The sequence below is a fragment of the Hippocampus bargibanti genome, linkage group LG02, assembly GCF_051943395.1.
Source record: "Hippocampus bargibanti isolate YZ-2025 linkage group LG02, ASM5194339v1, whole genome shotgun sequence".
Taxonomy (NCBI): Eukaryota; Metazoa; Chordata; class Actinopteri; order Syngnathiformes; family Syngnathidae; genus Hippocampus; species Hippocampus bargibanti.
Window position 1 is genome coordinate 2,189,107 of NC_142735.1, and position 27,498 is coordinate 2,216,604.

The window sequence follows — 27,498 nt, forward strand, 5'->3', positions numbered from 1 at the left end:
GGAGTGGGGGGAGTGCGATGTGGCCGTGTCTATGTGTCACTGCTTCGCTAAATTAGCTGGCTGCAGCCTTTCAGGGATACCCATCGAGGACCAGCGGAGCCCCCAGCATAGTAAGTAATCCGTGTCTCAATGAAATTGCAATGTTAATACTGGCGTCAGGTGGCAGGGATACAACGAGCGTGTGTGTGTGTGCGCGTGCGCCGAGATTGTGTGGATGTGGCGCCTACATACTAGTTGAATCCTGGACGCACATCTGCCCGCATCGCCGAATTCACGTTCACTTCTAATTACATACACGGTATATTTAACCCCCCTCACATTTTCTCGTTTGTCAAGACGCGGTCCAGTTCGGACCGGTTTGGGTCAGGTTTGTCACAAGGAGTGCGTTTCACAGTTTTTCAGAAAATGAGGGGTTAGGTATCCCATTTAGATAAAATACATGGAAATATATGACACTGGAGCTGAAATGTGATGTATGATATTGATCGTACGCAAGCAATTGGTGGTTAATGTGTAGCCAACTAGGGACGTTGTGATTGGCTGAGTGTGGGGGGCACAGGCGAGCAATGCCTTGCAGATCAAAGTTCATCCTCCGACATCACCTTCATCGGCAATTAAAAGTATTGATTAACGCAAATCGCACGCAGCTTTAGATACAATATATTAATGTGTGTGTGTGTATGTGTAGTTCCCACGACGCAAATCTCACATCTTGTCCCAACTATGTAGAAAATACGTATACGTGTGCGAGTGCTCCCCCAACCCGTGAGACTTTAATTAAATTTAAAGAGACCGCACATGCATTTTGACATCAGTGTTTCATGTGTCAGTAAATTGGGGCCAGCGGCCATGTTTGGTGCAATTCCAGAAAGGGGTTTCATCATCCTGCAGCAAATCCTTGCGGGGAGACTAGTAAGAATGGAGTGAAAATGATTTAAAAAAAAAAAACAGATCCAATTGGGAGCAAAGGATCCGCAGACCATGTTCATGGCAGTGCCGGGCAGTTTGATCTGGTTGTGGGTGTGATTGCTGAGTGTTCCCGGTGACCAAATTATGATGTATTAAAATGAGAATTACTGTTTAAGTGCATGGAATCATTCAAAGCTGCTTGCAGCTAGGAATGGATGGTGGAGAATAGGAAGTGTAGTCATGGTAACATTGTACACACAAGTAAACATGACCCCCATTTTAATAATAATAATAATAATAATAATAATAATACTACATTTAATTTACAAGCACCTTTCATAACTCTCAAGGACACTACAGTCACAGGATATTTTTTTTTTTCTGCGGGTGAGCAGTGGCAGCCACACGCGCCAGCGTTCACTCAACCCGGAAGTAACAAAGTAAAAAATTAAAAAAAATAAAATAAATATGAATATGACAATACAAATGAATATTATACACACACACACACACAAAAACATACAGACGCTACCCTATTTACGAACATTCGAGTTACGAACAACGGTACATAAGAACATTTTTGTACGAACATATGAATTATGTATTTGCTCCAGTTGTATCTATATAGAGGATATATTTTATTAAATGTTTACTTTTCGGTACATATCAATACAGGCCACTTATACAAGCCTTAAACATGCTTATATAAATCTTAAACATACTTATATAAGCCCTAAACATACATTCCATACAAAATACAGCACTGAAGCAACTTACGAACAAATTCAATTTATGAACAACCGTTTGGGAACGTATCTTGTTCATAAGTTGGGGAGTGGCTGTATTCTCTCCAGTTCTACATGTACATATCTTTATAGAGCATATATTTTTATTAAATGTTTATTTTTCAGTACAAACCAATACAGGCCACTTTACAAGCCTTAAACATACTATTATATATCTTAAACATACTTATATATATCTTAAACATATATATATATATAGCAAATAGCTAGCTAGGTAGCCAGCTAGATAACTAGTTAGCAAATAGATATCAAATAGATAGCTAGCAAGGTAGCCAGCTAGGTAGCTAACCAGATAACCAGCTAGCTAGCGAGCTAGCTAGCTAATAGATAGCCAGCTAGGTTTTGTAGAAAAAAACGTTCCAAACATTTTAAGTCTTATTAGAAAAGTCAATTTTTGGAAATAATTACAGTGATACCTTGGCTTACGAACTTAATTGGTTCCCAGACAGTGTGTAAGGCGAAAAGTGTGTATCCCAAACATTAATTTCCCATCGGAAACCATTAAAAACGAGAATAATCCGTTCCCGGGTCCCCATAAAACATAATTTTCTACTTTCTAATTTTCTCAGCCTTAAAACTACACAAAATATACCTTATTTTATGTATACTAAATGTATAAACAACACATCACTCATTGTTGTGCTCCGTATGTATCCCGAAAAATAGTTTTTCATGCCAAGATTAAATTCTCGTGAATTTAACGTTCGTAAACCGAAAAGTTCGTAAGCCGAGGTATCACTGTGCTGTATTTTCCGGCGTAGCCTCGATTTGACCCTGCGCCTTATCCGCAGGTACGCCTTATATGTGAAATAATAAGTAGTAATCCTACTGGACCCTCCGCACCCTGCCCACCACCTTTTCCAGCGACTCCCCTCAGGCAGGCGCCATGCACACCAAATCCAGCAGACATTTAAAGAGCTTCTCCCAAGCTATTAAATTGATAAACAGTAACTCAAAAATAGCTATAATAATAATAATGATAATAATAATAATAATAATAATAATAATAATAATAATAATAATAATACATGTCATTTATCAGCGCCTTTCAAAACTCACAAGGTCACTTTACAGTCACAGGATCAGTTTTTCTGTGAGTGAGCAGCGGGAGCCACACTCACCAGCGTTCACTCAACCCGGAAGTAACTCAAATAGATAGAAAGCTAGCCAGCTAGGACCTGAACCATTTTAAGATGGCGTTCTTTTCAATTTCAAGTCTGAATTTCCAGATCAAAATGGCTGCCGAGCTCTCCACATCCATCAACATCAACGAGCCCCGTTGGGACCAAAGCACATTTGCAGGCCGAGCCAAGCATTTCTTTACCGTCACTGACCCGAGGAACGTCCTTCTCACCAAGGAACAGCTCGAACACGCGCACAAAATCATCACCGACTACAGGTAAGCAAACCTGCAACTACAACAGCCAAATCGTGAATTCTCAGCCTCGCATTTACCGTCCCTCTCAGAAAAGGAATGGTCTCTCCGGGGTTGACGGAAGACCAACTTTGGCGAGCCAAATATGTTTTTGACTCTGCTTTCCATCCGGACACCGGAGAAAAGATGATACTGATTGGTCGCATGTCGGCGCAAGTTCCGATGAATATGACCATCACTGGATGTATGATGACATTTTACAAGTAAGAATTGAAAGGTTTCTTCAGCCGTCATTTGTACTTCTTTGAAGGTGTTTTGTTAGCGAACTCAAAAATTGTAGTTCGCTGACGAAGCTTTTCGGATGAGGAGCTAAACGTCCGACACCTTCAAAGAATAATAATAATAATAATAATAATACATTTCATTTACAAGCGCCTTTCAAAACTCTCAAGGTGAGTGACAGTCGTTCAAACTAAATTGACTGTGCGGCATTTTGAAAAGTATTAAGCTGTGTTTATTTCCATTTTAAGTTTAAAATATGACAACAAATGCGCGAGAGAGACGTAACCAAATGGCGCGTCACAACATCAGTGACACTCTGATGAAGATGGAAGTACACGCCGAAACATATCAGCTAAGTGGCTAGCTCCCTAGCTATCTATCGATTGGCTATCTACTAGCTGGCTAGCTAGCTTACTATCTATTTAAATCTGTAAAGTGTCCTTGAGAGCTTTGAAAGGCGCTGAAAATGAAATGTTTTATTATTATTATTATTATTTACTTCCGGGTTGTTTTATTATTATTATTATTATTATTATTATTATTTACTTCCGGGTTGAGTGAACGCTGGCTCAGTGTATTAGCTAACTATCTAGCTAGCTGGCTATTAGCTATCTAAGTGGCTAGCTATATAGCTATCTATCTGTTGGCTATCTATTAGCTGGCTAGCTAGCTTTCTATCTATTTAAATCTGTAAAGTGTCCTTGAGAGCTTTGAAAGGGGCTTAAAATGAAATGTATTATTATTATTATTATTATAATTATTATTATTATTATTTATTATTTACTTCTGGGTTGAGTGAACGCTGGCTCAGTGTATTAGCTAAATAACTATCTAGCTATTAGCTATATAGCTAGCTAAGTGGCTAGCTATATATCTGTTGGCTATCTATTAGCTATTAGCTGGCTAGCTAGCTTTCTATCTATTTAAATCTGTAAAGTGTCCTTAAGAGATTTGAAAAGCACTTAAAATGAAATGTATTATTATTTTGATGACGATGATTATCATGATTTACTTCCGGGTTGAGTGAACGCTGGCTCCAGTGTATTAGCTAATTAACTATCTAGCTATCTGGCTATTAGCTATATAGCTATCTAAGTAGCTATCTATCTATCTGTTGGCTATCTATTAGCTGGATAGCTAGCTTTCATTTAGTATCGAGTCTATTCAACATTTTGAATGGATTTCGACTTACGACCATTTTAACTTTACGACCGTTTGGTCGGAACGGAACCTAGTCGTAAGTCAGATGTTGCCTGTATAGAAAAAGTGTGAAAATGCAACATTCATTGTGGGTGCGCCTCATACACGGGAAAATATACAGTGATGTATGTATATGATAATGACAAAATGGCTGACAAACATTCTGTGTTCATTGTTTGTTGACTATTTTCCCCTTAGGACCACTCCAGCCGTGTTGTTCTGGCAGTGGATCAATCAATCTTTTAACGCAATCGTGAACTACACCAACCGGAGCGGTGACGCTCCCATCACAGTCAGGTACGCCAAAAGCCGGCCGGTATCACAGCTCAGAAAACCACAAAATGATCACCATGATTCACCCGTACTGGATTTTAAGCACAAATATGGGATGGTACAGGAAAGTGAAAATATCATTCAGTACTTCAGCAAAAGTTGATAATTGGGCTCAATGTATTTGAGATAACAGCAAGCTCACAACTGAGCCCGCCCCCACTTACAAAACAACTAATTGAGGCTCCCTATTTGCCATTTATCTGGCTAGCTAGCTATCTATCTATCAACAGTGATACCTCGGTTTCCAAACCCCTTGGCTTACGAACTTTTCGGTTTACGAACGTTAAATTTATGAAAATTTTACCTTGGCATACAAACTTTTTTCGGGATACACACGGAGCTGCTTCAATGAGTGATGTGTCATTCGCGAACGAGCCCGTTCTTCTAACAACAAAATGGCAGCCGACTGTTTTTGTCCTCTATTCCCCGCCCCCCAGTCTTCGGTTAAAGCCACGTGATTGGTCAAGGAGGCAGCAGTGAGTGGGGGTGGTTTAAACATTAAAGAGACGGGCAGATGACAGTGAGTGAATTTCAACTTTGATAGTTAAAAGGCAGAGTGTAGACTGCAAGGTTAAAATATCCAATCAATCAGGCTCCACAAACAACCCGCACAAGCCATCTGTACAATTGATGCAGAAAGCTATCAACACAGCTAAACAGAACACAATTGATGAGGAACTAGATACAATTATCACAAAGAAAGCACCTACAAGGGATCATTCCTCAAGCTGGTGAAAGAAGAAGGTTACGTTCCTCATCAAGTGTTTAATGCTGATGAAACCTGCCACTCAATTCCATCAAGCCATCAACGACCATCACAAAGGTAAATAAAACGACTTTATGATACAGTACCGTTTATTTCTTTAATTATAATACCATAGCACATTTATTATACATAAAATAAGGGCTATTTTGTGTAGTTTTAAGGCTTAGAAAATTAGAAAGTAGAAAATTATGTTTTATGGGGATCTGGGAATGGATTATTCTCATTTTAATGGTTTCCTATGGAAAATTATTTTTTGAGATACACACTTTTCGCCTTACACACTCTGTCTGGGAACCAATTAAGTTCCTAAGCCATCACTGTAGCTATATAACTAATAGATAGCTAACATGATAGCTAATATGTAGCAAAAATATAGCAAATCGATAGCTAGCTAAAGTAGCTAGCTGGTAGGATTGGATTGGATTTACAGATTAACTCATTCACTGCCATTGACACATTTATTCGGGAATTGAAAGTATGATGTTGAGCACCATTCCCGAATTTGTTCGGTTTTTGTTTTTTTCATGCTTGTGTGCCGATAAAGCGCTGGCCATTGCTTAGAAAATTAGTAGAAAATTATGTTTTATGAGGACCAGGGAACGGATTATTCTCATTTTAATGGTTTCCTATGGGAAATTAATTTTTCACATACACACTTTTCGCCTTACACACTCTGTCTGGGAACCAATTAAGTTCGTAAGCCAAGGTATGACTGTATATCTATTAGCTATATAGCTAGCTAGCATTCTATCGATTTGAGTAACTTCCGGGGTGAGTGAACGCTGGCGCGTGTGGCTGCTGCTGCTCACCCACAGAAAAACATATCCTGTGACTGTAAAGTGACCTTGAGAGTTTTGAAATGCGCTTATAAATGGAATGTATTATTCATTTATTCATGTATTTTAAATATGTATGTATTCATTTATTTAGTTGTTCGTTAGCTAGTTAGTAAGTTTGTTAGTTGGCTGGCTAACTAACTAGATTTATTTATCTAGCTATCTAGCTAGCTGGCTATCTGGCTAGCTACCCGGCTGGCTATCTATTAACTATATAGCTATCTATTAGCTAGCTAACTTGCTATCTATTTGAGTTACTTATAAGGTGCTTATAAATCAAATGTATTCTGTACTTTGCAGTCAGCTTGGAACAGCGTACGTCTCGGCCACGACGGGCGCAGTCGCCACGGCGCTGGGACTCAACTCACTGACGAAGGTATCGTCCATCTAACGTCATTCACATTTTAAACGGGGTTGAGCTCAAGCTCTCGGGTAACGCTGACATGATTTTAGGCAAATCCAATCCAATAGAACTTGTTCCCCCAATGTGTTGTTTTTTTTTTTGAAGCCTTTTGTCTCCCACTGCAGCACGTCTCACCTCTGATCGGACGTTTTGTTCCGTTTGCTGCTGTAGCCGCTGCAAATTGCATCAATATCCCGCTAATGAGGCAGAGGTAAGATGTCGAGTTCAGTGACAGACACATCCACTCTGAAGTTATTTACTGCTAGATGATGTGCAAAAAAAAAATGTGGCCACTCCAGTGCCAGGGTTTTTGTCAAATTCCAAATTGTAGAATATTGAGTTTTAGGACGACTTAAACATTCAATTAGACTTTCTTCTTTCATCAGGAAAAAAATATATACAATAAAGTCTCGTTATATCGATATTGGATATATCGATAGTCCCGGTTATATCGATACTATTTCTATGCACGCACTGAGAAAATTACATGCAAACAGGGTCGGATATATCGATAGTCCCGGTTATATCGATATTTTTTCGGACTCCCTTGAATATCGATATAACGAGACTTTACTGTATATAGATCGGGAGTTATACGAGCTTGAAATGAGGGGCAGCTGTCCAAAGTACAATGCAATGCATACGTATTGGTTTATATGGCGCTTTAACAACAGCTGAAGATGGAACAAAGCGCTAACATAGAAAAAAATGGAAATGCCGCTCCCTTGTGGAAAAGAAGAAACACATTCCCAGAGGCCACGGCCAGCGCTATATCGGCACCCAAAAAAAATAAATCGGGGAAAAAAAAAAGAGTTAATTCCTAAATTATAGGGATTTGGAGTTATATGAGCTTGAAATGAGGGTGGCTGTCCAAAATGAAATACAATGCAATGCATAAATATTGGTTTATATAGCGCTTTAACAACAGCTGAAGCTAAAATCGGAAATGTTACCCTCTTGTGGAAAAGGAAAAAAAACATTGCCAGAGGCCACGGCCAGCGCAGTATCGGCACTCGAAAAAAAAAAGAGGAGAAAGTAATAATAATAATACATCTCATTTGTAAGCACCTTTCAAAACTCTCAAGGTCACTTTACAGTCACTGGATCCGTTTTTCTGTGCGTGAGCAGCGGCAGTCACACGCGCCAGCGTTCACTCAACCCGAAAGTGGATAGAAATGGATAGAAAGCTACCTAGCTAGCTTTTCGACAGCTAATAGATAGCCATCCAGCCAGCTAATAGATAGCCAATAGACAGCCAGCTAACCAGCTAATAGCGGGCTAGCTGGATAGATAGCTAACAGACAGCCAGCTAGCTAGCTAATAGCTAGCCAGCCAAATATCTCGCTAATAGATATATAATAGCCAGTTAGCTAACTGGATAATAAGAGTTAATTCCTAAATGATATGGGTCTGGGGTTATATGAGCTTGAAATGAGGGCGGTTGTCCAAACTACAATGCAATACATACATGTTGGTTTATATAGCGCTTTAACAGCAGCTGAAGCTGGAACAAAGCGCTAACATGGAGAAAAAAAGGGAAATTCCGCCCCCTGGTGGAAAAGAAAAAAAACATTGCCAGAGGCCACGGCCAGCGCTATATCGGCACCCAAAAAAAAACGGGGAAAAAAGTGTTAATTCCTAAATTATAGGGGTTTGGAGTTATGTGAGCTTGAAATGAGGGCGGTTGTCCAAACTACAATACAATACATACATATTGATTTATATAGTGCTTTAACAACAGAATAACGCGCAAACATGGAAGAAAAGGGAAATGCTGCCCCCTTGTGGAAAAGAAAAAAAACATTGCCAGAGGCCATGGCCAGCGCTTTATCGGCACCCAAGCATGAAAAAAAAAAAAAAACGAACAAATTCGGGAATGGCGTTTGACGTCATATTTTCAATTCCCGTGAATACATTTGTGAATGAGTTAAAAATGGCGTGTTTTTGAATTGTCTTTCGCTCCTTTGTCCTCAGAGAATTGAAACATGGCATACCCATCACAGACGAGAACGACAACAGGATAGGAGAGTCGTCCAAAGCTGCACAGCAGGCTATCTCTCAGGTTGTGGTCTCAAGGATTCTCATGGCTTCTCCGGGAATGGGTACGACGAGCCATTTTCTATCACCCAGTCGTCACCAAAGATGTCTTTTCGTGATATACTTCTTCATCTTCCCTTTCTTTTCAGCCATTCCGCCTTTTTTAATGAATCATTTGGAGAAGAAGGCCTTTCTGAGGGTAAGATGCACGGATTGATTAAAGGACAACCGACATCACATTTTTCAGAAAAACGTTTTATAGCATCTAAAATACCCAAAACACCAATAAAAATGACTTAAAGTGTCCAAAATCTGCAAAAAAAAAATGAGTTGCGAATTGGGCATTTTCAGAAAGTCCCGCCCCCAGTTCGTGACATCACGCCAAGACGTCTTGCATTGCTGGACAATCAAAACAATGGCTTCAGATTCGGAGAATATGCTTTCTTGTTACTCATCCAGTTATGAATATGATTCAAATAGTTCTGAAGAGGAAAGCATACATGTTTGCAATCGATTAAAGAATTTATTCCATGCCATTTTGAGGCAACATTGGGGAGTAACGGATCACCACAAAAGAGGCACAAAATGGCGACCTCCTCTGGCCACCTCCGTTTCCACAGGCTGATAAATTCCTTCCATGGAGCTTGGACGCCCTCTTCTGGCGGCTTTTGGGTGTAACACAAGGTTTTCAGACCAAACAGTACAGCAAAATACATTGACGTGATGGAAGGACCGCTACAATGCGTCTTTTTTACACTCGGGGGGGCGTTCCTTCAGTGACGTCACATACGGACTCGTCACCAAATCAAAAACAAGACTTCCGGAATATTCAGCATGAGTCTTAAAACGTAAATTATAGCTATATGCGGTGGAATCTTTGTAAAATACGCTCAGTAGAAGTCATTTGAAGCTATTTTACAAATTATGGACACAACTTGTCCGGAGACGTCGGTTGTCCTTTTAAATAGTAAGAGGCAGATGTTGTTCATAGTGTATGAATCAACAGGATATGAGGAATTCATTGCCTTTTTGTTTTACCTCTCGCATGCTTTTTTCAGAGGTTCCCATGGATGAGTGCACCAATTCAAGTCAGCCTGGTGGGATTCTGGTGAGTGGTCTTGGAGAGTCGAACCGGTTTACTGCCGTTGCTTCCACAAAGCTTGTTTATACACTGTATTATTGTCTTTTTTGAAATTTGCAAGTGGAACCTCCAAGGTGGGCAAGGAGGGAAAAAGCAGTTGCACTATGATAGAAAATAGACAGAAAAGAAGTTATCATATTTCAAAGTTTCATGCCGCCGAACGCAAGGCCCACAATGGAAGCACAGAAAATCTTGGGTCAATCTGAGGTGAACAGACACAGCCTGTTAAACTGTTATCTTCATGTACGCGATCCGGCCTAGGACTAATTTAGGACTTGGTAAACTTATTATAATTATTATTAGTATTAATGTATTCATTTATGTATTTATTTATGTATTTTAATTATGTATGTATGTATTTATTTGTTCGTTAGCTAGTTAGCAAATTTGTTAGTTGGCTGGCTAACTAGATTTATTTATCTAGCTATTCAGTTGGCTAGCTACCTGGCTATCTATTAACTATATAGCTATCTATTAGCTAGCTAACTTGCTATCTATTTGAGTTACTTCCGGGTTGAGTGAATGCTGGCGCACGTGGCTGCCGCTGCTCACCCACAGAAAAACTTCATCCTGTGACTATAACATAATAATAATAATAAATTTCATGACCGTGAGAGTTTTGAAATGCGCTTAAATAAATGGAATGGAATGTATTATTCATTTATTCATGTATTTTAAATATGTATGTATTCATTTATTTAGTTGTTCGTTAGCTAGTTAGTAAGTTTGTTAGTTAGCTGGCTAACTAACTAGATTTATTTATCTAGCTAGCTGGCTATCTGGCTAGCTACCTGGCTGGCTATTATCTATATAGCTATCTATTAGCTAACTTGCTATCGATTTGAGTTACTTCCGGGTTGAGTGAACGCTGGCGCACGTGGCTGCCGCTGCTCACCCACAGAAAAAAACGTTTCCTCTGACTGTAAAGTGACCTTGAGAGTTTTGAAGGCACTTATAAATGGATTGTATTATGATAATGATGATGATGATTATTATTAGTATTATTATTATTTTCAAAATAAATACCTTTTGTACAACGTTAACACACTTTGCTCATCCAATTTAATTTTTGTTTTCAGCTTGGTGTTCGCGACTCCACTGTGCTGCGCGTTGTTCCCTCAGAAAAGGTGCGTCAAAGCATTCGGTGTGGCTTTTAACTACTTTAATTAAATACATAGTTAAATAAATACATAGATATAGATAAAAAAAAGTTTCTTCAGCCGTCATCTACTTCTTTGAAGGTGTTGGACGTTTCGTTTCTTATCCAAGAAGCTTCGTCAGCAAACTAAAATCTTACTGGTAGTTTCGGCACTATATATATCCCTACCAGTAAGACTTTAGTTTTCTGACGAAGCTTCTTGGATAAGAAGAAGCAAAACGTCCGGCACCTTCAAAGAAGTACAGATAACGGCTGAAGAAACCTTTTCATCGATGGACCACTCCTGTACGACTGAGAGCTTAAACAGAAGTACATAGATTTAGATATCTCGTTAGCTAGCGCTACAAAAGCTAGCTAAACAGATCTTTAGCTCGCTATATTGTCTAGCTGGCGAGCTATCTATCTCGTTGCCTATTGGCTATCTATTAGCGAGCTGGCTAGCTTTCTATCTATTTGAGTTACTTCCGTGTTGAGTGAACGCTGGCACGTGTGGCTGCCGCTGCTCACCCGCAAAAAGAAAAAAAAAAATACTGTGACTGTAAAGTGACCTGGAGAGTTTTGAAAGGCGCTGTTAAATGAAATGTATTATTATTATTATTATTATTATTATTATGCAATTAAGAATTTGTGTCATTGATTATGTCCGTCCTCCGTGATTATGTCCGTCCTCCAGCTCTATCTCAGTTAGTCGCCTGGAACCTGATCTACAAGAGAAAATCCGGGTAAGCCACCCAGGCCTGGAGCGTGTCTACTTCAACAAGGGGCTCTGAGAGTCCAGTTCCACCACCACCAGAGTTCAAACGCCTCCATGACTAGGTCACATGCCCCGCCCCCTCATTCATGAGGGGGCGGGGCAAATGTGCCAAAGTTAAGTTTGTACCTGCTCATTTTAAATGAACAGCTTTCTCTTGATCCTCGCAACAATGCAGTCAAACCTCGGTTTTAGAACATCTCGGTTTTCAAACCATTTGGTTTTTGACCAAAAATTGTGTTTTTTTCATGCCATGGTTGATAACCGAAAATCAGGTGCGTCGACTAAACTGAGTGCACCTGAATGCACCACTCGACTCCCATCTGCTTCCTTAGACAGTGATACCTCATCTTACGAACGCTTTAGCTTACGAACTTTTCGGTTTACGAACATTAAATTCGCGAAAATATAATCTCGGTATACGAACTAGTGGAGTACTTTTGCTGTTATGGGACCGAAAAAGACCCCACCACAGGCTAATAGTTAAGCCCAAGAGGACACAAAACAAAATTACGGTCGAGCAGAAGAAGGAGATCATCGAGAAACACGAACGAGGTGTGCGTTTGTGTGACTTAGCGTCCCAGTACCAGTATGCTAAGTCGAACATTGCTACGTGTCGCTAAGGGTGTTTCTGTGTTGTCTAAGCAATAGAAGAGGTTGAAAAACTTCTGTTGATTTGGATTAATGAAAAGCAGCTAGCAGGGGACATTGTGAGTGAGGGTATTATCGCCAAGAAAGCACGGCAACTTCACTCGGATATCATCAAGACGCAGCTACTACATCAACGACCATCACAAAGGTAAATAAAATGACTTTATTATACAGTACAGTATATTTCCTTAATTACAATATAATAGCACATTTATTATACATAAAATAAGTTATATTTTGTGTAGTTTTAAGGCTTATGGAGTAGAAAAATAGGTTTTACGGGGACCTGGGAACGGATTATTCTATTTTTAATGGTTTCTTATGGGAAATAAATGTTTGGCAGACTAACTTTTCGCCTTACAAAGAACTTTCCGGGAACCAATTAAGTTCATAAGCTGAGGTATCAATGTACGTCACTTCCTTGTGTTGCATCTTATTGTATACTGATGCATTATCCTAGTGTTCCGTCGTGAGCAGACGTGTTTGTATTGTTCAATCACGATGAAAAAAAAAAGCCGACTTTCATTACATTGCGAAATGTTTCGGTTTTTGAGCAAATTGGTTATCAAACAGGTTTCTGGAACGGATTATGGCGGAAAACCGGGGGTTGACTGTAATGTGGATTCTAATGTCTTTCATGCATCATTGTTTTGCATCTAAAATTGTTTTTAACCACTGAATTATTCAAAAACATCTGCAGTTGTGCCAAACGGATATGTCCTCTAAATCAGTGGTCCCCAACCTTTTTTTGCGCCACGGACCGGTTTAATGTCAGACAATATTTTCACGGACCGGCGGATTGTTTTTTTTTTACTCATTTTGCTAGCGTACGGTGGGCTAATTTTAGCGGTATGTATCACGTGACCTAGACAAGCGTTTTGGCATGCGTCAAGAGTAAAGTCATAGATCAGGGGTCATGTTTTGCCGCGGGCCACATTGTAGTTATGGTTTCCTCTCGAGGGCCGTTATGAATTTGGGGAACCCATTAGAATGTTTACATCCCTTCAAATATTACATATTGGACACACAGCAAATTAATGAATAACTCCTTTTCAAATCTGAAGTCAAGAATAATGACTTTTGTGGTTGACATCCAAAAATATGAAATTTTGGCTCAGATTTTAGCAATCATCATGGAATTTAACATGTTTGATTTGCTTTCGCGGGCCGAAAAAAATGATGTGGCGGGCCGGATTTGGCCCGCGGGCCATGACTTTGACACCTGTGTCATAGATGGATGTAATCTGGTCATTTTTCAAAATAAAACATAGTTCGGACTCAGATAATAAATAAAACGGAAATTATGTAAATTATTTAGTCTTTCTGCGCCGCCTGGTACCAAATGACCCACGGACCGGTACCGATCCGCGACCCGGGGGTTGGGGACCTCTGCTCTAAATGACCTCAACCAGCTGTTTTACCATTATCGTATGAGATTGCTTTATTTATTTATTTTTTCAAAATGAGTGACCATCAACAAAAACTACATTCCTTCCAGGTAGCCTTGCTTTTTAAATGTAGGTGACCACTAAAAGGACCAAATGGTGCTATTTCAACCCCCCCCCCCCCCATCCCCACAATCTGTTTTTAATCGTATTTATTCTGCTTGTCAAACAAGCACCCGCAACCACTCCTCAGACCCCTCATGACATTCATTTCCGCTTTTGTTTTGTTCAACATACCGTGTTTCCTCAAACGGCGGCAGTGAAGTGAAGAACCAGGCTGTCACTGTCATGTGCTTCGTGTCACCATGCTGTTAGCATAAATATAGCACGAGTTCATCGATTAGCTAAATCTACTGTGCTGAAAAAAATACATTTTCAGCTCTACTCCTCCAAAGAGGAGCGTCAACCAAATAATTAACTCATTCACCGCCAGACATGTGCAAAAAAAAAACGTGTCCACTCCAGTGCCAGGGTTTTTGTCATTTTCACCCAAATTACAGGAGGCACTACAGGAGGACTACTTAAACATTCAATGCAGCATAGGAAACCGTACACTGTTCTTTCATCAAAAAATTGTTATTTCCTAAATTATATGGGTCTGGAGTTATATGAGCTTGAAATGAGGGCAGCTGTCCAAAATACAATGCAATAGACATACATATTTTATTTTTATATAGCACTTTAACAACAGCTGAAGCTGAAACAAAGCGCTAACATGGAAAAAAGGGGAAATGCTACCCCCTTGTGGAAGGGAAAAACACTGCCAGAGGCCATGGCCAGCGCTTTAACAGCACCCAAACGTGCTAAAAACACAAACAAGTACGGGAATGGCGCTCTACGTCATATTTTCAATTCCCAAATAAATTAGTGAATGGGGTGTCAGGGGTGTCAAGCATACGGCCCGCGGGCCGGAACCGGACCCCAAGAAGGTTCGATCAGGCCCGCAGGATCATTTAAAAGTGGACGAAATGCACAAACGACATGGAATTCATATTTTAATGAGCTGCAATTCAAGGATTGTCCACTAAGGGGTGCAGAGTGGTGCTGTTTTTATCAAGGTAGAACAAAACAACACAGGATACGTTTTTCTGTGGGTGAGCAGCGGCAGCCACACGCGCCAGCGTTCCCACAACCCAGAAATAATTCAAATAGATAGAAAGCTAGCTAGCTAATAAATAGCTAATAGATAGCCAGATAGCTAACAGCTAGCCAGCTAACAGCCAGCCAGCTAATAGCATATGATTCAGTATAAAAGCCAGCTATCTAATTGCTAGACAAATAGCATTAGCATCAAAGCCGTATTCCGACAGCGACTTTGTTAAACGATGCATGTTGAAGGCCCCTGAACTTGTATGTCCCGACAAGCCACACGCTAATGCTAATATTATCTTCTGAAACACGCCATTTCCGGTGTGATTTTGAAGTAGTTTTGGGACACTAACTCATTTTTATTGGTGTTTTGTATTTCACTAAAAATATCAGCCTGGGTATTTTGGGTATTTTAGATACTATAAAATGTTTTTCTGATGTCAGTTAGGAAACAAAAAAAGGTGTCGGTTGTCCTTTAAAGCCAAGTCATCAATTTGAGGTGCGGAAATCATCATTGGGCTTCTATTTGAGGAAATACGGTCATGTTCCATTGAAATTACATCACGTGCTACTTTGACATCAGCATCCCGTGAGGATTAATTAATTCAGTCATTTTTTTTAGACTGTGCTAGATTATAACTATTCAGTTTTAGAATAGTATGCTAGATTGATGTTCCTTTTTGTTATAATTTTAAATGCTTTGTGAAGACCCCCCCAAATACTTCTTGGGGGGGTCTCGGTTCTACAGCAACAATGACTGAATCTGTCATCACACAGCCGAGAAAGGTACACTAAGTAAAAGCTGTACTTTTTTTTTTTTTTTTAACTCAATTTGAGTTATATTTAGAACCTACAAGTGTTTTTTTCAGGAACATTTACAGTATTACTGACTCGACGATTGTGCTCGCTTAAGTTTACAAGTCATGATTTACATCTAAATTCTCATTACCGTATTTTCCGGTGTATAAGGTGCATTGGAGTATAAGCCCCCCCCCCCCCCCAATGAATTGTATGTTTTTAAACTTGTTTCTATCTATAGGGCGCACCCAGAAACAACAGATCAATGGAGACAAAAATAATAATAATGTCGGCCATGTTGGATGGGGCACCTTTCCCATCAAAATAATAATAAATTTCATTTCTAAGCGCCTTTCATAACTCTCAAGGTCACTTTCCAGAAGTTTCATATGTGGCGGCCATTTTAGCAGGGTATAAGGCACACCCCCAATGAATGGTGTGTTTTCAAAAGTTTTTCCATATATAAGGTGCACCCAGAAACAACAGATCAATGGAGACAAAAAAATAATACATTAATAATATCGGCCATGTTGAATGGGGCATCTTTCCCATCAAAAGTGACACATTTACATATGCGGCGGCCATTTTAGCAGGTTATAAGGCACACCCCCAATGAATGGTGTGTTTTCAAACTTTTTTCCATATATAAGGCGCACCCAGAAACAACAGATCAATGGAGACACAGAAAAAATATCCTGTGACTGTAAATTGTCCTTGAGTTTTGAAAGGTGCTTATAAATGAAATGTATTATTATTATATTACAAAAAAATGTCGGCCATGTTGAATGGGGCATCTTTCCCATCAAAAGTGACACATTTACATATGTGGCGGCCATTTTAGCAGGTTATAAGGCACACCCCCAATGAATGGTGTGTTTTCACTTTTTTCCATATATAAGGCGCACCCAGAAACAACAGATCAATGGAGACACAAAAAAAAATGTCGGCCATGTTGGATGGGGCATCTTTTCCATCAAAAGTGACACATTTAATAATAATAATAATAATAATAATAATAATAATAATACATTGCATTTATAAGCGCCTTTCAAAACTCAAGGGCACATTACAGTCACAGGATATTTTTTCTGCGGGTGAGCAGCGGCAGCCACACGCGCTAGCATTCACTCGTGGCGGCCATTTTTGCAGGGTATAAGCACATCCCCAATGAATTGTGTGTTTTCAGACTTTTTCCATATATAAGGCGCACCTTCAATGAATGAAAAAAGTTTTCCAAATATAATATATACATATATAAACGTTTTCTAAATTTAAGGCACACCACATTATAAGGCGCTACAGTAGAGGTTGAGGTTACCCACTACTTTTTGTACAGGGGCAAATGTGGCTCAATATTACTTCACATATAAGGTGTACCCTGTGTGTAAGGCGCAGGGTCATCTGTTGAAAGAAAATCAAAGCTTTTGGGTACGCCTTATACACCGGAAAAGACGGTACATCACCACCATGGGAACAGGACTCCATCATGCACATTTGAAATCGTTTTGGTTATTATACGCTGCTTTCACATTTCCTGATCAGGATGTCAAAGAATGAATTATTCGACCATCTATCAGTGTTATGTAACGTTGCAAAATGAAAGTATAATGTGATGTATTAGGATAAGCAAGCAACATCTTACCTACTTAGTCTGCGGTTGTCACTTTCCGCCATCCCACGTATAAAGATCCTCAATCTGGCCGGAGAACTGGACGTTTCATAGGCCATTTCTAGAAATCAGGGATGAAAAAAAGACCACCGCCACTACCACACAAAACTCACAAGTGAAAGCATTGATTGGTTTTCTCTATGTGGAATTCAAGTGTTGTATTAATTTTATCCAATGACGGAAATCGTTGACATCAAATGTGAGTGAACATCGGTGTCATCATGGTGTGATCACTGTGAAGATGTATTTAATCGTCTTTAAATCTACAATTGTTGTAACCGTATGGGGTAACTTGACTTCGATAGTGTTTCCAGATAGACGCTTCCAGCTGCTATGACGTGACTTGTGTTCTTGTCATCTTCAAGGTGAACTGAATTGTCATATTTTCCTGCAACAGATAAATCTCGGTTCACAAAAAGCACAATGTTGGAATGCTGATATTAAATGCTGCACTTTTTTTTTTTTTTTTTTTTTACAGTGATACCTCGGCTTACGAACGCTTTATATTACAAACTTTTCACCGTACGAACATTAAATCCGCGAGAATCTTGGCATAGGAACTAGTTTTGGCATAGGAACTAGTTTTCGGCAAACTAACCAAACCACACGGAGCGCCACGGTAGCTGGCGGACTAGTTTTCCACACATCCCCTTTGAGTGCAGACATGGTTTGTTATCGAGTGGATTACTTTTTGCTATTAGCGAGCATATAGTCTTGGCTGACGAACTAGTTTTCGGCAGGTGAACCAAACCACACAGCGCCACGGTGGCTGGCGGACTAGTTTTTGTCCTTCCTTTGAGTGTGAACGTGGTTCGTTATCAAGTGGAGTACTTTTGCTATTATGGGACCGAAAAAGACCCCACAACAGGCAAGTGTTGAACTGAAGAGGATGCAAAAGAAAATTATGGTCAGGCAGAAGAAGGAAATCATCGAAAAAACACGAACGAGGTATGCGTTTGTGTGACTTAGCTGTCCCAGTACCATTACGCTAAGTCGACCATTGCTACCATCCATTCACAACTACCATCACAAAGGTAAATAAAACAGCTTTATTATATAGTACCGTTTATTTATTTAATTACAATATAATAGCACATTTATTAAACATAAAATAAGGTATATCTTTTGTAGTTTTAACGCTTATTTAGTAGAAAATTATGTTTTATAGAGACCTGGGAACCAATTATTGGTTTCCTATGGGTTCCTATGGGAAATTAGTTTTTGGGATACACACTTTTCACCTTACACACACTTTCTGGGAACCAATTAAGTGCGTAAGCTGAGGTATCACTGTATTTGACATTCACTGGATTCATTTTCTGAACATAATTGTATCCATTCAGATCTCATTCCTCTTTATTGTTGTACATTTTAACCTACTACACAAACTAGTGGAATGTGTCGACTAATAATACAGCCCTAGTGATGGTGTCAGGGTATAACACAAATGATTTATGTATTTCTGAAAATTAAATGGCGTTTGCTTGTGCAGTTCACTGACTCCATGTAATCTTTATGTTAAATAATAAAGAGCACCAGACAGAGGACAAAAAAAAAAATCTTTTTTTTTAATCCAAGGCACGATTGTTTAGAATGGCGAAGGACAAAAAATACACAACATGAAATTAATGTTCATTTAAAGTAAATGATATTTACCGGTCACCAATTAAAAGTTCTTGTGCGCCATAGCTGTAAGGTTCTCCATCGCTGACTGAGAACATTCAAGGCAAACAAACATCCTTCATATGATTTTACATGTAGAGTATATGTAATGTGACGCTCTTTGCGTGTCACTTAGAAAGGTCGACGTGGTTAACGCTCAGTGGACTTCAAAACACATCTTTAGAGAAGCCGCAACAACCCAAAAAAACCCCAAAAAATGAGGGTGTAACTGGCGCCAATACGGCCATCGGTTGCCATGACAACAAAAACGATTTATTTTGTTGTATATGTGTTTCATGTGAAACTTCATATTTAAAGGACAACCGACGTCACTTTTTTGTTTCCTAACTGACATCAGAAAAACAAAATGGCGACCTCCTGTGGCCACCTCCGTTTCTACAGGCTGATAAATTCCTTATATGGAGCTTGGACGCCCTCTTCTGGCGGCTTTTGGGTGCAACACAAGGTTGTCAGACCAAACAAGTACAGCAAAATACATTGACGTGATGGAAGGACTGCTACAATGTGTCTTTTTTTCGGTCAGGGGCGTTCCTTTCGTGACATCACGTAAGGAGTCGTCACCAACTCAAAAACAAGACTTCCGGAATATTCAGCGCGAGTCTTAAAACGTAAAATATAGCTATATGCGGTGGAATCTTATTAAAATCCGCTCTGTAGAAATCATTTGAAGCCATTTTACAAATTATGGACACAACTTGTCCGGAGACGTCGGTTGTCCTTTAAAAGGCCTAAGAAAGAAGAAAAAAAGCAATCATCCAGTTTAGCAGTAAACCATGCACGACTGTAAGATGTAATTAGTGTCAGAATGAAGCGGAGAAGCAGTAACATACAACTCCGCAACATGTAATCTGATGCCCTAAACCTATCGCCATGGCAACATTCGATCACTGTTGGGTCCAAAGTGCGCTCTTGGAAATGTGCTGGACTTTGCCACGATGGCGTTACGACTCGCCTTGTCTATAACGCAAGTTTCCAACCTGCTCTCAAATGTCATTTGAATCTCTCCCGCATGGATTTAAATGAACATGATAAATAAAGGTAAATATAAATACTTGGTATTATACAACAGCGGATGAAAAGGGCGAAAACGTCAAAATGTCTTTGGAAACACAGGCGTGTGCGGATGGCTGCTCTGACGGCACTGCGTGGCTCTGACAACAAACGGAGGGGAAAAAAAAGAGAGAATAGACAGTGAGCCAGTTTGCTCGGAAGTACTCGTAATCAATCGATGAAAAGGTTTCTTCAGCCGTCATCTGTACTTCTTTGAAGGTGTCGGATGTCATCCGAGGAGCTTCGTCAGCGAACTAAAATTTGCTGTTAGCGCTGGCGCTGCATATACAGTGATACCGTAGCTTACGAAAGCTTTGGCTAACGAACTTTTCGCTTTACGAACATTAAATTTTACAATATTTATATTACAATGGGGAAAATGGCTGGATGTTTTAGTGGAGTACCAATGTTGAAATAGTACATTGATACCTCTGCTTACGAACACTTTAGCTCACGAACTGTTCGCCTTAAAAACGTTACATTCGCGAGAATATAACCTTGGCATACGAACTAGTTTTCGGCGGAAGAACCAAACCACACAGCGCCACGGTGGCTGGCGGACTAGTTTTCCACACCCACTTCCGTTGAGTGCAGACATGGTTTGTTATCGATTGGAGTACTTTTGCTATTATGGGACCGAAAAAGACCCCACCACAAGCTAGTGTTAAGCCGAAGAGACACAAAAGATAATTACAGGCGTGCAGAAGAAGGAGATCATGAAAAAACACAAACGAGGTGTGTGTTTGTGTGACTCCACGTCTCAGTACCACTATGCTAAGTCGACCATTGCTACGTGAGGCTAAGGGTGTTTCTGTGTTGTCTAAGCAACGGTCTCAGACAATAGAAGAGGTTGAAAAACTTCTGTCGATTTGGATTTACGAAAAGCAGCTAGCAGGGGCCAGTGTGAGTGAATGTATTATCGCCGAGAAAGCACGGCAACTTCACTCGGCTATCATCAAGAGGCAACTACATCAATGACCATCAGAAAGGCAAATAAAACGACTTTATTATAAAGTACAGTTGATTTATTTAATTATAATACAATAGCACATTTATTATACATAAAATACTGTGTATTGTGTGTAGTTTTAAGGTTTAGTAGAAATTTATATTTTATGGGGATTTGGAAACACATTATTCTCATTTTTAATGCTTTCCTATGGGAAATTAATGTTTGGAAGACACACTTTTCGCCTTACACACACTTTTTGGGAACCAATTAAGTTCCTAAACTGAGGTATCACTGTATATCCCTAATATCCACAGGTGGCGGTGCTAGACCTCTGCTTTGATAGGTCCCTGCGCTAAGGTTGGGAGGAGCAGAGGACTATTACCTGAAGCTAATCTGATTACTACTTTTGTCCTGACTGACGATGGTCCATAATTGGCCTTGATTGGCCCATTCGCCCTGGTATCACCTCATCAGCATGATTAAGCCTACGTGGTAGGGCTAGAGCTACCAGCAAATTTTAGTTTGCTGACGGAGCTTCTGGGATGAGAAGCGAAACGTCCGACACCTTCAAAGAAGTACAGATGACCGCTGAAGAAACCTTTTCATCGATGGACCACTCCTGTACGACTGAAAGCTTACACAGTCGCCCAAGATTGAAAAAAAGAAGCTACCTTGGGCACTTGGTGACGACGGCTTTCAGCAAAACTCCTCTTCGCAAGGCGCCTCCCCCATGAGGAGTGAGTGTTTGTCGGGCTCGCTGAGCACTAGACTGTGGATCGAGTGCTTGTCAGAACGCAGTGAATTGATAGACGCTCGGCTGTAGTTGACAATGCGGTCGAGGAGGCTGAGCTTGGGCGAAGATCGGCGCATCTCGCCCATCCCGATATTGACGCTGATGTCGGATAGGCTTCCCTGTCGTGTGCCGCGGCCCAGCCGTGACTCCAGTCGAGCTTCCAGCTTCTCGGCGCTGGGCTTGGTGTAGCTACGCAAAAAGGTGGACGGTGAGAATGTGGTAGAGTGAAAAGCGGCATTGGTCTCAAAAAGGGATGACTACCATTTGAGTAGAAGCGAGGATAAAACCACAGAGACGGAAGACATTGCCATGGCGGCAGAGCCCATCCAAGGTTGTAATACCAAACCGATGGGAAGGAAGACACCTAAGAACACATGAGTGAGAAGATGAAAATTCTGTCAATATAAATATTATATATATATATATATATATATATACAGTAAAGTCTCGTTATATCGATATTCAAGGGAATCCGAAAAAATATCGATATAACCGGGACTATCGATATATCCGACCCTGTTTACATGTAATTTTCTCCATGCGTGCATAGAAATAGTATCGATATAACCGGGAATATCGATATATCCGATATCGATATAACGAGACTTTACTGTATATATATATATATATATATATATATTGTTGTCAACCAATATTCAGATTAATTTTAGACAATTTTTGCTCAATTTTCCAGAGGAATATTCATGAAAATTTGAAAAATACAGAATTCTGGAAAAATCCGTCTGACTTTCTCTCGGCAGCCTTCATTAAGAAAGACTACAGAAGAAAAAAAAATGCATATTGATTGATAAAAAATGAAAACTGACAATTTCATTACATACATAGAGCAAGGACTTGAAGAATGAAGTGCAGACATTTTGGGTACCACATTAAAATCTCTGTTGTTAACTTTTACCTTAATGCCCAAAATGTACAGGCTAAAAGTCATACTTTGTTAAAGGACAACCGACACCTCCGGACAAGTTGTGTCCATAATTTGTAAAATGGCTTCAAATGACTTCTACTGAGCGTATTTTACAAAGATTCCACCGCATATAGCTAGATTTTACGTTTTAAGACTCACTCAGGAAGTCTTGTTTTTGAGTTGGTGACGATTCCTGACGTCACGTCACGGAAGGAACGCCCCTGACCGAGAAAGCAACACACAATGCATTTTGCGGTACTCTGTTTGGTCTGAAAACTTCGTGTTGATCCGTGTTGATGACGAAATTAGAAGGAAAACACATGAATAACGCGATGGTGAATCGTTGTGTGTTGCACCAAGACTACGATTTGATATTCGCTGACACAAATTCCCAGGAGGAGGACAAAATCCCATGAAGTGTGCAAATCACAAACATCAGGAACATCCAGATGTGTCAATGCTATGTGTGAGCAGAGACGCAACAGTGGTCTTTCACCTGCAGCGATTGGAATGCCAACCAGGTTATAGATGAGAGCAAAGACAAAGTTGATCCTGATCCTCTTGACAGTCTTTTTCGAGAGATCAATACTGCTTACAACATCCAGCAAGTCATTCTGTCAACACAAGCAAAAAAAAAAAACGAATAAGATTGCACAAATACTGTCAAATTTGAAGCAGTTCCAAACAACTGTGAAAAAGGTGAACATTAATTTCGCACCCTGATCAAGACCACATCTGCTGCTTCGATGGCAACATCCGTGCCCGTTCCTATAGCGATGCCGACGTCAGCCATGGCCAGAGCAGGCGAGTCGTTGATACCGTCGCCTACCATGGCGACCCTCTTTCCCGCCTGCTGCAGTTGCTCCACCTTGGCCACTTTGTGGGAGGGAAGCACCTCTGCAAACACCTTCCTGATGCCCACCTAATGAAGAAAGAAAACATGGAGGAAGTATTAGAGAGGCAAAAATTGGGGAATTCTCAAACAGAAATTTAATATGGGTAATTTACCAAATATAATGTATCTTAACATGGAAATAACAACTGTAAAAAGTGGTACCTCAATTTAATGGACCCGGAAACAACAGATCAATTGAGAGAAAAAAAAAAATAATAATCATAATGTCGGCCATATTGGATGGGGCGCCTTTCCCATCAAAAGCAATGTATTTACCTATGTGGCGGCCATTTTAGCAGGGTAGACTGTCCTTTCAAAGGGTAATACATTAGCTTAGCATTGACACAAGCACACAGGGTTTTAGAATAGTATACTCGATTTATGTTCCTTTTTGTTCTAATTTTGAGTGCTTTGTAGACTTGGGTATTTGGCAACCTTACCAGCCACTCAGAAACAACAGATCAAATGGAGAAAAAAGTCGGCCATGTTGGATGGGGCACCGTTCCCATCAAAAGTGACACATTTACATATGTAGCGGCCATTTTAGCAGGGTCATACATTATCTTAGCATTGACACAAGCACACATTTTAATCTGAGGCTGTCATATCAACCTATTCATATCTATGGTTGTCATTTTCTCAGGCGCAAGTCATGCAACTGGACACATACGATACATATTTTTGGTACAGTTTCCATGTTTTGGGGTACAGGAGGGTCTTATCTCAATAAAGACAGTTTAGAAAAAGTAAACATTTTCAAACTGTTACAAGCAATTTTTGAGATGACATGAATGCTATAAAATATGTTGAGATCATTGATTTCATTTTTACCCGAAATGCTTCAGTTGGCCACGTAAACAACAAACAACTATCTTCATTGCTACACGTTGGGGCCCACCTGTGCGGCAATGGCCCGTGCGGTCTTGCTGTTGTCTCCCGTCATCAACACGACCTCCAGGCCCATGCAGGTGAGAGTTTGGACAGCCATCTCAGCTTCTGGCTTTACTGTGTCTGCTATGGCTATCATGGCACACAGTACAGCTAAAAAAAGGAAGTGTTGAAGAAATATCTGTTTAGGGTATTTTAGATGCTATAAAACGTTTTTCTAATGTCAGTTAGGAAACAAAAAAAAGTGTCGGTTGTCCTTTAAATATGAAGTTTCACATGAAACACATACAACAAAATAAATCGTTTTTGTTGTCATGGCAACCGATGACCGTATTGGCGCCAGTTACACCCTCATTTTTTGTTTTTTTTTTGGGTTGTCTCCAGACAAGTTGTGTCCATAATTGGCTTCAAATGACTTCTACTGAGCGTATTTTACAAAGATTCCACCGCATAGAGCTATATTTTACGTTTTAAGACTCACGCTGAATATTCAGGAAGTCTTGTTTTTGAGTTGGTGACGAGTCAGTACGTGACGTCACTAAAGCACCGCCCTGACCGTAAAAAAGACGCATTGTAGCGGTCCTTCCATCACGTCAATGTATTTTGCTGTACTTGTTTGGTCTGGGGACCTCGTGTTGCACCCAAAAGGCGCCAGAAGGCCAGAAGAGGGCGTCCAAGCGCGATATAAGGAATTTATCAGCCTGTGGAAATGGAGGTGGCCACAGGAGGTCGCCATTTTGTGCCTCTTTTTTGGGTGAGAGATTTTCCCCCAATGTTGCCTCAAAATGATATAAATAAATTCTTTAATTGATTGCAAACATGTATGCTTTCCTCTTCAAAACTATTTGAATCATATTCATAACTGGATGTGTAACAAGAAAGCATATTCTCTGAATCTGAAGCCATTGTTTTGAATCTCCAACAATGCAAGACGTCTTGGCGTGACGTCACGAACTGGGGGCGGGACTTTCTGAAAATGCCCAATTCGCAGCTCAATTTTTTGCAGATTTTGGACACTTTAAGTCATTTTTATTGATGTTTTGCATTTGACTAAAAATATCCTACTGCGTGTTTTGGGTATTTTAGATGCTATAAAACGTTTTTCTGATGTCAGTTAGGAAACAAAAGTGATATTGGTTGTCCTTTAAGATGTGACTTCCAGCACTCACTGTCGACAGCAACCAGGACGGCGGTGCGACCTCTTCGCTCATGCTCCGTCATAGCATCATCGATATCAAGTAGGATCTGCAGACCATTTCGTTTCATCCACTCTCGATTGCCAATCAGGACCGCATAGCCTGCGGAGACATGGCACGTGAGTCATATCAAAATATAGAGTAGAAACGAGCTTCGGCACTATAACGTACTATGTGGCTGCGGGTCCACGATAAGAGGATGGGATGCCGTGGACGTGACGGTGTCGCTGATCTGAACGAGCATGCTGTTGCGCTGGTTGTTGTCGTCATCGTCGCTGTCTGTGTACTTTGACAGCATTTCGATATTACTGACCTGACACCGAATACCGCAACCCGGCACGGCCTGGAAGTCGGTGCACGTGCCAAGCGACTCTGTGTCGAGTTCCTGCATGTGTATGATAATGCGGCGGGAATTAAACTGTTGCGCTCAGGAAATAGAAATTGAGTGGTTGACGTCAAAATCAACCTGTTTGCAATATTTGGTGATAGCTGCTCCCAGAGGGTGCTCGCTGTTGTTCTCTGCTGTGCCCACAATGGCAAGCAGTCGGGAACGAGGCATCTTGTTACCCTCCACGACTATTTTGACCTGGACAACCTTTGGAGCGCCGTACGTAATGGTCCCAGTCTTATCAAACACCACTGACTGGACCTGCGTGGAGAAGGTTGCTTTTATTCTCAATTATTAGTATTAGTATTATTAATAATACTAACGATACTACTACTACTACTACTACTACTACTACTACTACTAATAATAATAATAATAATAGTAATCAAACAATAAAATAATAATAATAAACTAATAATAGTATTAATAATATAATAAGAAAATAATAATAAACTTATAATAATAAAATAATATAACAATATAGTAATAATAATAATAGTAATCAAACAATAAAATAATAATACTAAACTAATAATACAGTAAAGTCTCGTTATATCGATATCGGATATATCGATAGTCCCGGTTATATCGATACTATTTCTATGCACACACGGAGAAAATTACATGTAAACAGGGTCGGATATATCGATATTTTTTCGGACTCCCTTGAATATCGATATAACGAGACTTTACTGTATAATAAGAAAATAATAATAAACTTATAATAATAAAATAATATAATAACAATATAGTAATAATATAATATAATAAACTAATAAACTAATAAAATAATAAAATAACAAAATAATAATAGTAATAATAATAATAATAATAATAATAATAATAATCAAACAATCAAATAATAAAATAATAATCATAAAATAATAATAATATTAATAATATAATAAGAAAATAATAAGAAAATAATAATAAACTTATAATAATAAACTAATAACAATAAAATAATAACAATATAATAAAATAATACAATAATGCAATAATAAAATAATAAAATAATAAAAAACAATAATAATAATAATAATAATAATAATACATTTCATTTATAAGCACCTTTCAA

The 27,498-nt window shown here is 39.6% G+C and overlaps 2 protein-coding genes and 1 long non-coding RNA gene across 5 annotated transcripts in view; 2 read left to right on the top strand and 1 right to left on the bottom strand.

The window, feature by feature from the left end:
* Window positions 1-4: 4 nt before the first annotated feature.
* On the top strand, window positions 5-14,963 carry sfxn1 (sideroflexin 1). Of its 3 annotated transcripts, none has more exons than XM_089020200.1 (11): window positions 5-110; window positions 2,932-3,114; window positions 3,183-3,353; window positions 4,771-4,869; window positions 6,808-6,883; window positions 7,036-7,121; window positions 8,885-9,012; window positions 9,097-9,146; window positions 10,006-10,055; window positions 11,168-11,215; window positions 11,921-14,963. In XM_089020200.1, exons 2-11 carry the CDS (start codon window positions 2,951-2,953, stop codon window positions 12,015-12,017), a joined length of 969 nt encoding a protein of 322 aa, XP_088876326.1. In that variant the 5' UTR covers window positions 5-110; window positions 2,932-2,950; the 3' UTR covers window positions 12,018-14,963. The 3 variants fall into 3 exon arrangements, with proteins under 3 accessions (XP_088876326.1, XP_088876317.1, XP_088876312.1); XM_089020191.1 differs by having other exon boundaries at window positions 8-110; window positions 2,945-3,114; XM_089020186.1 differs by lacking the exon at window positions 5-110 and having other exon boundaries at window positions 1,919-3,114.
* Window positions 14,964-14,979: 16 nt separating this feature from the next.
* LOC148901113 (uncharacterized) lies at window positions 14,980-19,144 on the top strand. Its single transcript, XR_016118246.1, has 2 exons — window positions 14,980-16,152; window positions 16,449-19,144. It is a non-coding gene; the product is annotated as an uncharacterized LOC148901113 (long non-coding RNA).
* A 58-nt stretch (window positions 19,145-19,202) lies between these two features.
* Window positions 19,203-27,498, bottom strand: part of atp7a (ATPase copper transporting alpha) — a 29,663-nt gene continuing 21,367 nt past the window's right edge. The window contains exons 16-24 of the mRNA XM_089020171.1: window positions 26,499-26,681; window positions 26,204-26,417; window positions 26,006-26,134; window positions 24,847-24,989; window positions 23,772-23,975; window positions 23,550-23,667; window positions 22,390-22,492; window positions 22,007-22,317; window positions 19,203-20,484 (exon numbers count right to left, since the gene is read on the bottom strand). Of these exons, the coding sequence (XP_088876297.1) occupies window positions 22,032-22,317; window positions 22,390-22,492; window positions 23,550-23,667; window positions 23,772-23,975; window positions 24,847-24,989; window positions 26,006-26,134; window positions 26,204-26,417; window positions 26,499-26,681 (1,380 nt within the window). The 3' untranslated portion in view covers window positions 19,203-20,484; window positions 22,007-22,031. The remainder of the gene's footprint in view (window positions 20,485-22,006; window positions 22,318-22,389; window positions 22,493-23,549; window positions 23,668-23,771; window positions 23,976-24,846; window positions 24,990-26,005; window positions 26,135-26,203; window positions 26,418-26,498; window positions 26,682-27,498) is intronic.

What these genes read in the sequence shown, in the direction of transcription:
- sfxn1 (XM_089020186.1), top strand. Translation starts at nt 2,909, where the DNA reads ATGGCGTTCTTTTCAATTTCAAGTCTGAATTTCCAGATCAAAATGGCT. An exon ending in GACTCAACTCACTGACGAAG is followed by an intron (nt 6,884 to 7,035) that starts GTATCGTCCATC and finishes CTCCCACTGCAG; the next exon opens with CACGTCTCACCTCTGATCGG. An exon ending in GTCAGCCTGGTGGGATTCTG is followed by an intron (nt 10,056 to 11,167) that starts GTGAGTGGTCTT and finishes TTTTGTTTTCAG; the next exon opens with CTTGGTGTTCGCGACTCCAC.